Source organism: Cebus imitator, unplaced genomic scaffold (genome assembly GCF_001604975.1).
Source record: "Cebus imitator isolate Cc_AM_T3 unplaced genomic scaffold, Cebus_imitator-1.0 Scaffold547, whole genome shotgun sequence".
In the NCBI taxonomy this organism is placed as follows: Eukaryota; Metazoa; Chordata; class Mammalia; order Primates; family Cebidae; genus Cebus; species Cebus imitator.
In genome coordinates, this window is record NW_016107862.1 from 149,661 (window position 1) to 160,634 (window position 10,974).

At 39.7% G+C, this 10,974-nt stretch overlaps 1 protein-coding gene across 15 annotated transcripts in view; it reads right to left on the minus strand.

Moving 5' to 3' along the window:
• ARHGEF33 (Rho guanine nucleotide exchange factor 33) overlaps nucleotides 1–10,974 on the minus strand; it is a 127,119-nt gene that overhangs the window by 77,488 nt on the left and 38,657 nt on the right. For all 15 annotated transcript variants that reach the window (XM_037733786.1, XM_037733785.1, XM_037733787.1 and 12 more), the window contains 5 exons: nucleotides 9,275–9,439; nucleotides 8,834–8,955; nucleotides 7,374–7,516; nucleotides 5,079–5,138; nucleotides 3,278–3,502 (listed from right to left, as the gene is read on the minus strand). In XM_037733786.1, the coding sequence (XP_037589714.1) occupies nucleotides 3,278–3,502; nucleotides 5,079–5,138; nucleotides 7,374–7,516; nucleotides 8,834–8,955; nucleotides 9,275–9,439 (715 nt within the window). The remainder of the gene's footprint in view (nucleotides 1–3,277; nucleotides 3,503–5,078; nucleotides 5,139–7,373; nucleotides 7,517–8,833; nucleotides 8,956–9,274; nucleotides 9,440–10,974) is intronic.

A 10,974-nucleotide genomic window follows, 5' to 3' on the forward strand; every position in this document is an offset into this window, starting at 1 on the left:
TGGAGGCAAATGCTCCTTAAAAAAAAAAAAAAAAAAAAAAAAGGATGAGCCAGGTACAGTGGCGCATGCCTGTAATCCCAGCACTGTGGGAGGCCAAGGCAGGCGGATTACGAGATTGAGACCATCTGGCCAACATGGTGAAACCCCGACTCTACTAAAAATACAAAAATTAGCTGGGTATTAGTGGCGTATGCCTGTAGTCCCAGCTACTTGGGAGGCTGAGGCAGGAGAATTGCTTGAACCCAAGAGGCAGAGGTTGCAGTGAGCCAAGATCGTGCCACTGCACTCCAGCCTGGTGACAGAGCGAAACTCTGTCTCAAAAAAAAAAAAAAAGATGTCTGGGCTTAGTGGCATGTGTCTGTTGTGTCAGCTACTTGGGAAGCTGAGGCAGGTGGATCACGTGAGCCCAAGATGTTGAGGCCAGCTTGGGCAACAAAGGGAAACTCCACCTCAAAAAAAAAATAAATGGATAAAAATAAATTAAAAATTAAAAACATTGATGATGTAAATAGTAAAGTTTCTGTTATATTGCTAAGAAAAATTCAAGAGCTATATAAATAAAGAAATATACCATGTTCTTCAAATGGAAGACTCAATACTGTCAAGATGTCAATTATCTGATAACTGGAATTTTTTAAAAGAGAGTCTAAAATTAGATACCCATGTAAGACCACTTGATTTGCTGCATGCGACAATGGAAAACAAAAGGTATTTTCAGTTAATGGTGCTGAAACAACTGGATACTATCTGGAAAAAAAAAATGAACCTGGGCCCCTTTCTCACACTGTACATCAAAATTCATTCAAGATAAGTCATAGACCTAAATGTGAAAACTAAAACTATAAAGATTTTAGAAGAAAGCATATGAGAATATCTTCAGAACTGTGAGATAGCAAAGATTTCGTAGAAAGAAAAGGAAGTCATGAGCTATTTTAAGAGTTTAAAATTGGTAGCTGGGTGCAGTGGTGCACACCTGTGGTCCCAGCTACTTGGGAGGTTCAGGAGGGAGAATCACTTGAGCCCAGGAGATCAAGGCTGAAGTGAGCTGTGATCACGCCACTGCACTCCAGCCTGGGCAACAGAGCAAGACCCTACCTTAAAAAAAAAGTTGGTCAATGGACTAACTTAGGCACTTTATAAAAGAAGATATACGAATAGCCAAGCATATAAAAACATACTTAATAATCCCCAGGGAAGTGCAAATTAAAACTACCGTATGATACCAGTACACATCCCTGAGAATGGCTAACATTGAAAGGACTAACCATCCTTCCCAAGTATGGGAAAGTATGTGAAACAACAGGGCTCTCATACATTGCTAGCAGGAGTATTATCCAACTGCTTTAGAAAACTGCTTGACATTTTCTCTTAAAGTTAAACATAACCATAACCTACAACCCAAAGATTTCACTCCTAGGCATACACCCAAGAGAAATGAGGGCATATATCCCCTCAAAAAAAAAATTGTACAAGAATATTCATAGAAAGCCAGGCATGGTGGCTCACGCCTGTAATCCCAGCACTTTGGGAGGCCAAGACAGGTGAATCACTTGAAATCAGGAGTTTGAGACTAGCCTGGCCAACACGGTGAAACCCCATCTCTACTAAAAATACAAAAATTAGCCAGATGTGGTGGTGCACACCTGTAATCCCAGCTACTCAGGAAGCTGAAGTAGGAGAATCCCTTGAGCCTAGGAGGTGGTGGTTGCAGTGAGCCGAGATTGCACCACTATACTCCAGCCTCAGCGACAGAGCAAGACTGTCTCAAAAGAAAAAAATATATATATATTCATAGTGTCTTAGTCATAATAGCCCAAAACTGGAAGCAATATAAATGTCCAGCAACAGGAGAATGGATTTTAAAATTGTAACAAATTTATTCAATGTGATTAGTAAAAAGGAATGAACTACCAAATGAATTGTGTACAAAAATATACATAAATCTTTTTAAAAAACATTATGTTGGGAGAAAGAGGCCAGACACAAAAGAGTACACACTATTGTTCCATTCATATGAAGTTTAAGAACAGACAAAACTAATTTGTGGTACTAGAAGTCACAACAGTGGTTTTCTGTGTGGATATTGACTGGAAAAGTTCATGAAAGAACTTTCTAGGGTTATTTCATGCACAGAAATATTGTATATCTTGATCTGGGTGCTGATCACAGGGGATATACACATGTAAAATGTCTATCAGCTTAACTGTAAGCTTTGTGAATTTTATTCTATGTAAATTAACCCGCAATAAAATATTAGTAAAAAAAAAAGTAGTGTAAAATGTTTTTTTTTTTTTTTTTTTTTTGAGCTAGAGTCTTGTTCTGTTGCCTAGACTGGGGAGTGCAAAGGCACTATCATAGCTCAATGCAGCCTCTACCTCCTGAGCTCAAGTGATCTTCCTACCTTGGACTCCCATGTAGCTGGGACCACAGGCACATGCCAAGAACCCAGGTAATTTGGTTTTTTATTTTTTGTAGAGACAGGGGTCTCACTATGTTGCCCAGGCTGGCTCCAACTCCTGGGTCCAATGGATCCTCCCAAAGTGCTGGGATTACAGGTGTACAGCCACCATGCCTGGCTAAAGAATTTTTTTTAAAAACATAGAAGCAGACGAGGACTGTGTACCCAGCCTGTGCCTGCCATTCTTCCTCCCCGTGCCCCCCGAAAGAAGTCATGGAAGCAAGTGCCAGAAAAAACTGTCAAAAGACTTTAAAGTTGTTGCCACTCTTTTTCATAACAAATCTTTTAATACTATTTGACTTTTCATGTATTTGATTTTAAAAATTCAAAATAATTTTTTAAAAATTACCTCCCCCGATATAGCCAGGAGGAGATGCCGTTGTCTGACACAGTAATTGTTCAGCAATGATTTATGATATGAAGAAAAGGAAGGAGGGAAAAAGGAGGGAGGACAGGCCCTGTTGCAGGTGTGATATTTTGGTGGTAGACTACTGATGAAGGGTCTGTTGATAGAAGATTCCACATCATTGGCTAAACAGTTCTGCCTTCTTCTCCACCAACCTCATGCCTCCCCCAACTCCCACCATAGCACTACATTGCTAAGTGTCATGAACACTCGGAATCAAGGTGGTAGTCACTGGCCAAGTGCTGGTGAGTCCCTTTATCTCTATAGGTTTTAGTTCACCTGAAAAGGAAACAGGAACTAGGTGGCCTCATGGGTCCACTGAATCTAAACTGTAAGGATTCTCTCCTTAGGGTTCAAAGCTCTGGTACATCCTGTTCTTTAAACTATCAGCCTGCATTCCCCTTGGAACTTACCAGCTAAGGAGGTTTCACATAAAACGTTTTCCAAGGAGCTGTGTCTACCCTGGCTGGCCTCCTTGAGTTTATCCGGGTGGTCTTTGGTGACGTATTCTTCACCCCATTCTTTACCATCCTTAGGCTGCCTCCACATGCCAGATGGGAGATGGCCCTTGGGCTGGATCTCAGCCGAGAGGCAAGACTTGAGATTTTCTTCTGCTTCTGGAGTTGTTGGGTTCACTCCTGGTGTTGCAGGGGAAGGCAGGGGGAGACAAACAAACCTGCTATCAAAATCTTTTTTAAAATTATGTTTGTTACTTTTTTTTTTTTTGAGACAAAGTTTCACATTTGTCGCCCAGGCTGGAGTGCAATGGCATGATCTTGGCTCACTGCAACCTCTGCCTCCCAGGTTCAAGTGTTTCTCCTGTCTCAGCCTCCCAAGTAGCTGGGATTACAGGCATGTGCAACCACACCCAGCTAATTTCTTTATTTTTAGCAGAGCCAAGGTTTTACTAAAACCCAGCTAATTTCTGTATTTTTAATAGAGCCGAGGTTTTTTGGCCAGGCTGTTTTGAACTCCTGACCTCAGGTGATCCACCTGCCTCAGCCTCTCAAAGTGCTGGGATTACAGGCGTGAACCACCACACCCAGCCTTGTTACTCTTGTTACTCTTTTTTTTCTTTTTCTTTCTTTTTTCAGACAGAGTTTCACCCTTGTTGCCCCGGCTGGAGTACAATGGCGTAATATCAGCTCACCACAACCTCCACCTCCCAGGTTCTAGCAATTCTCCTGCCTCAGCCTCCCCAAGGAGCTGGGATTACAGGCATGCGCCACCAACACCTGGCTAATTTTGTATTTTTAGTAAAGACGGGGTTTCCCCATGTTGATCAGGCTGATCTTGAACTCATGACCTCAGGTGATCCACCCACCTTGGCCTCCCAAAGTGCTGGGATTATAGAGGTGAGCCACCGCACCCAGCCTTGGTTACTAACTCTTAACGAATCTGCCTGTTTGGGTACACTATCCCTTGAGGATTAAATATATCAATTAAGGATTAAAAGTGTCTGAAGCTGTTTCTGGTCTCTACATCCTCTATGCTTTATACATAGTCTTTACTAAATAAGGAGTTTTGAAAAATGAATTTATCAAATAGTATAGCTAATTTATAGTAATATGTATTGACTCCTTATATCTGCTTCCTTTCAGGTGAGCACACCAGGCGCTGGAGCACCCCTGGGAAGAGAATACAGAAAGACGAGGAGGAAGGGTGCCAAAAACAATGTCTTCTTTGGCCATTTGCTCCTTGACCCTAATGCTAGAAAGGAAGGAGAAAGGGAAGATGAAATAATTTATAAAATTCCACCGAATTGTCAGTTAATTAAATAAATCCTTTTTAAAATTTTTTTGTCTTTTTCTTTTGTTTCTTTATATTATTCAGTCTTTATTACCTGCACTACACAGATGTAAAAATAAATAACTTTTGAATTAAACTATACAGCGTGTGATCCACGGAAAATTTATGTCATGCCACATTTACCTGAAGTTTTTGGCAAGTGTGAATTCATTAGTCATTGAAATAAACCAGAAAGAAGGAAGCATACTGGTTTTGTCTCAAGCTTTCCTAGCCCTTCCCTCTCCTTGGGCTTAAACGAGTCACCTACCTGCTCTAGTATACATCTTAGAATCTTCGTAACTTCGTAACTTTCTCTTTTGTGAGTTCTTTCATGCCTGGTTTGTGAGGAAGTGGAAGCAGGGAAGGTAGAAGAGGTAAAGAATGGAATTGCTGGAAAAAAAGAAAACTAAGAGAAAAGTCACTTACCAGGACCCATCATTCCCTTCACATTACTGTCTCCTACATGAACAGGTCTGGACTCTTGGGCTGCAGAGAAAGGAAAGCATCCATTCAGCGTTCATTCTACTAACATGGACTAAGCACCTTCCATGAGCCAGGTGCTTGGGGCAGACTCAGAGATTCTACAGTTTTATGGGGGAGGCAGAGCAGTAAAAAAAAATAATAATAATAGAAATTACAGTATAGTATGGCAAGTGCTATTTTCGCAGCAGTAAAAAGATACAATAGCGGTACTTACCTCAAAGATTACAATAAGAAATAAATAAGTTAATATTTGTAAACTGCTTGAAGTACTACCTGGCATATTATACCAGTTAAAGAGTTGTTTAACTATAATGGTGGTGGCAGTGGTATAATGGTAATAATAAAAAGAGACAGAATGATACTGTTAAAATGTAAAATGATACATGTTAAAATGTAAGCCAGCCTGGGCAACAAGACAAAACCCCCGTCTCATCCCCCACCTCCAAACCACAGAAATTAGCGGGGCATGGTGGTGTGCGCCTGTGGTCCCAGCTACTTGGGAGACTAAAATAGGAAGATCGCTCAAGCCCAAGAGGTTGAGGCTGCAGTGAGCCAAGATTGCCCCACTGCACTCCGGCCTGGGTAACAGATGTACCCTATGACAAAGCAATTAAACTCCAGTCTGGGTGGCAAGAGTGAAACTCTGTTTCAAAAACAAAAAAGAAAACCAGCAACAACCAAAAAACCCACTGAGGCTTCTGTATTGAGCATTCTTTTAGAACGCTTGCCCTGGGAGAGGCTAGCTGCCAAATTGTAAGGCAGCAACTTAGAGAGTCCCATGTTCCAAAAACTGGAGCCTGCCAATAACCATGTGAATAAGCTTGGATATAGATGCCCCTGAGTAGAGCGTTCACACGAGATGACCACCATAGCCAACACCTTGATTACAGCCTTAATGAGAGACCTTGAGCCAGAGGCACTCAGCTAAGCTGTGCACAGATTCCTGACTCAGAGAAACTGTGAACCATGAATGGTTGCTATTTTAAGCTACAGAATTTTGGGACGATAGATAATAGTTGTACTATTTTATCATTAACAGTGGATAAGCCAAGACTTTTTGAATGTTTGGTTCTTGAACCCTGAGTTTTAACACAAGCTGCCAAGTATGTGCAGAATGTCTTATCATAGCACATTAATCTTAAATTTCTGCAGCAACTCAGTAGCATAAACTATGACCATGTCTATGTAAGAGGAAAGGAAGGAGGGGTTGCCACTAAATAGTTCATTTAATTCATGTGGGCACTGAAATCATCTGGATCAGCTGTTTTCAGTGGATTCAACACATTCTGTGATTATTTATTTCCCTGGGGACTGTTTCACATTGTCTAAACATGTACAGGTTTACTTTGTAAAAATAATTTTTAACCTTTTATCTTGTGAACACGTTTAGCTGCACTGGCACTGAACTTTCACTTTCTAAGCCGATTGTATACTCTACTCTTTCCCAGCGACGCTCATCCTCTTATGTAGAGCTGTTCATGTCCTAGAGGAAAGAAAATAGAGCCACCTGCAATGAACCCAGTCCCCAGATGCATCAAGTGAGTTTTCCCAGGTTGTGCCTATCAGTTTCTCAATGAATTACTCAAACAGATAAAAAATAAAAATAAAAATAAAAAGGCAGGCTGGGCGCGGTGGCTCACACCTGTAATCCCAGCACGTTGGGAGGCTGAGGTGGGCAGATCACGAGGTCAGGAGTTGGAGACCAGACTGATCAACATAGTGAAACCATGTCTCCACTAAAAATGCAAAAAATTAGCCCGGTGTGGCAGCAGGTGCCTGTAATCACAGCTATTCAGAAGGCTGCGGCAGGAGAATCGCTTGAACCTGGGAGGCGGAGTTTGCAGTGAGCTGAGGATCCCACCATTGCACTCCAGCCCAGGCAACAGTGTGACTCTGACTCAAATAAAAAAAAACTTATTAGAGTAAGTGATTTTTTTTCTAATACTTCTCTGTTATGGGTTAGCATAGTATTGATTGCACAATAAATTATTTTAATTCAATTGAAATTTAGAAGTATCCAGATTAGCATTCCCCCACCTAAAAAAAAACATTTAAATTGAGCAAACTCTTGTGGCCTTTTAGATCCTCTGAATTCTCCTAAATTCCAGTTACAAGAGGAAAAATTCCAGGCAATACACCATTTTCCTCTAACAAAGATGAACGGGTTAAGCCCATTCTTAAGCCCTAGCAATCAGGAGAAAAATACTTGATTAATTCAGTATGATTTGTGAACTGTACCTTTTTCATAGGCCTGAGAAGGCAAAAGGTTGGTAAAGTCTTCGCTTGGAAGAACAGGCTCAGGGATATTGATTGAACGAAAAGGACTTCCTTGTGCTTGTGCAGGCCCGGCCTGTGAGCTGTGTTCTTCTTTCTGAGTTTTCCTAGGAAAGAGAAATAAAGACAAGGCAATTCTGGTTCTTAATATCTGATCTATTAGGAGGAGATTGAGCTCAGACTAACTCAAGAAAATGTCTGAATTATTAGGTTGAACGATATAAATTGCCATTTTTGAAAATTAAAAATGGTCAAATACTAGCAACTCATATGGTCCAACTTAATTCATCACCTCAGTTGGAGAAGAAAAAACCTTCTTATGTTTACAAATCACCCTTCTAATTATAATACCCACATTCTTATTTTTTTGTTACTGGCTTCCTTATCATCAGGATCTTCAGAGTTTGCAGTGGTGACAATTTGCTTGAGATGATTTACATTCACTTAGCAATACAACTCAGAAGTAGCAGAAAGCAGCAGGTCCTTTCCTGAAAATAGCCTATTCTCCAGGGTCACACACATATTATTCCTACAATTCTATTTTCAATTTGTTAATATTAAAAACACATAAGTAGGCTGAGCACTGTGGTTCACACCTGTAATCCCACCACTTTGGGAGGCCAAGCCAGGAGGATCACTTGAGCCCAGGAGTCCGAGACCAGCCTGGGAAAACATAGGGAGACCCCATTTCTACAATTTTTAAAAAAAATTAGCTAGCGTGGTGGCCGCACCTATAGTTCCAGCTACTCAGGAGATTGAGGTGGGAGAATCATTTGAGCCCAGGAGTTCAATGCTGCAGTGAGCTGTGATCATACTGCTACACTCCAGCATGGGCAACAGAGCAAGACTCTGTCTCAAAAAAAAAAAAAAAAAAAAAAAAAAAAAAAAAAAAAAAAAAAGAGAAAAGAAAAGAAAAAAGGAAAAACAAAACCACATAAGTAACAATAAAGACTATGTATGTTTAATGGTGAAACTTTACTTGATTCAACCTGGTCCAGGCATTGTTTAATATAAATTTATTTTCAACCCTAGAAGTAAAATAATAATTGCATTAGAGATATTTTAGAAAATTAATAAAAAAAGAAAATCACTGATGGTGCTATCTTAACACAAGCATCATTATTTTTAAGTATATCTTTCTAGTTGTTATTTTACATATTTTTACCCTTGTAATCAAAGCACTCATGTCATTTTATGTCACTTTCATTTTACATATCGTATTAAATGCATTTTTTTTACACAATAGGTACCACCCATCTTTGGTATTAGCCAATGTTATAATTCTATCAGCTTCATCGAATGCCAAGCCGTGAAGCACATTGGCCAGCTAGCTAGATACTGATAGTGGGGAAGCTGTTCTAGGTGCCTCTGCAGAAGCCATTGCTTATGAGTTTGCCTTCGGTACATTTTTAAAAGACACTCACTTGGCTTTAACTTTTCGAGATTCTCTTCGCTTCTCCTGTTGAAGCTGTTCGATTTTCTGTTGCATTTCTTCTTGTTTGGAAGTGATGGCTTGGATCATTGACATGGCATTGCTCAGCTCTTCCTAAAAAATAAGAATTGTTGTGTTTTAAACTGGCACCTGGGGTAAAAGTATATCACATAATCTAGCATACCATACACTTTTAATACCTATTTATTGAATAAATGAATGAATAAGATTAAACAAATTACTTCCATTGTGGCCTCAAATTTTAAGACAGAGCTCCAAAAAAGAAAACATGAAAGGTATTTTTCCATGATAATTATGAATGGCCCAGAGGAAAAATTCTTATATTTGGCTGCTATGGAGAAAGGCAAGTTTTCTACTCCTGTTACTTAGACCAAAATTCTCTTGTCAGCAAGGAAATAAAAGAGGGGCTTACCTTGAAATAGTTTAATGAATTCTTCATCTCGGTAACTTTTTCTTCCATGGAACATCTGCAGCTCTTAACCTTTTCTTCCAAAGCATATTCTCCATGTTGAATTCTTGACAGTTCTTGCATTGCTTCTGTGAAACCAGTTTTGAGTTCAGAGGCTAGGGCCTGCAACTAAATAATGCATGAAAAGTTAATTCAATTTGCTGAAAATTATAACAAGTGGAACCATCGGCCCTTGAATCTTTCCTTTGTTTGAGAAACGAGGCTTCTGAAAATCTACAGACCTCATTTACTAGTGTACTTCAGTTTGGACAACTTAAGACAACCCTGGCCCCATTCGTCTAAGAAAAAGAGTATCTTCTTTTTTTTTTTTTGAGACGGAGTTTCGCTCTTGTTACCCAGGCTGGAGTGCAATGGCGCGATCTCGGCTCACCGCAACCTCCGCCTCCTGGGTTCAGGCAATTCTCCTGCCCCAGCCTCCTGAGTCGCTGGGATTACAGGCACGCGCCACCAAGCCCAGCTAATTTTTTGTAGTTTTAGTAGAGATGGGGTTTCACCATGTTGACCAGGATGGTCTCGATCTCTTGACCTCGTGATCCACCCGCCTCGGCCTCCCACAGTGCTGGGATTACAGGCGCGAGCCACCACGCCCGGCCAAGAGTATCTTCTTTATACAGCACATGCTAAAGCTTGAAAAATGACAAGAAAGCAAGCCATTAATTAAGTTTACAAGTACTTCTGCAAGCTTCTATTTATTCTGACACCTTTGATTAAAATGAGATTTACTTGAAAAGAAACATGTATGTAAATCTTGATCCAATAACTCTTCAAAATCTGTGAAAGAAGAAAATGAGTCATGTTCTCTCTGGTTATTATAAGAAGTAAGGAAATTCAGTTCTTGCTTTCTTAAATTAAAAAACAGAGTAACAACCAAGCATAACTGAGAATTTATTTGAAAGAAAAGAAGTTTTTTTAAAAAAAATACTATTGGACGGTATCATGGGAAAAAGGAGGTAATGGTATTTTCAATGACGGTAGGCTTTAACTCATAAGAAAGGCACAGGAATATCTGATAGAAATGGTAGGAGCTCAGAATGTTGTTGATGGTGATATAAGTCATCTTCAGCAGTCAGTTCTGGTCATATAGGAGCTCACACACTGAACTTCTATTGTCAACTCCGACATCATGAAAGAGGTGTTCAATTTTGGATCAGGTAGGGTACAAATCCTAGTTCTGTCCTAAAGTACTAAGACCTTAGGCACGTTGTAGCATTTTTCTCATCCATCAAATAGGCATGATAATATCTATTTCACAGGGCTGTCTTGAAAATTAAATGCATAAATGTGGGTAAGCTGCCTACCACAGCATATACTTGGTGCATAGATGTTCAAGAAATGTTCACTCTTCTCCCCCGTTAGGTGGCAAATCAAAAAGTTAAGCACAAACAGAAATGTGGAGAAAATGAAGCACTTCTAAAGTTCAGTTTTATTTATTGAACAAATGAAAAAAACATTTTCAACAGACAGTAAGTTAATAATAACAATAAGATAATAACATTACTTTCTTGACATTTATGATCTTACACTCTGCTAGGTAGAGGCACTCTTAGCTCCACATGTCTCTTTAAAACAGAATCATTTAGAAGGCTTATTCTATAATCAAGTTTTGTTGTTATTGTTGTTGGGTTTTTTTTTTTTTTTTTTTT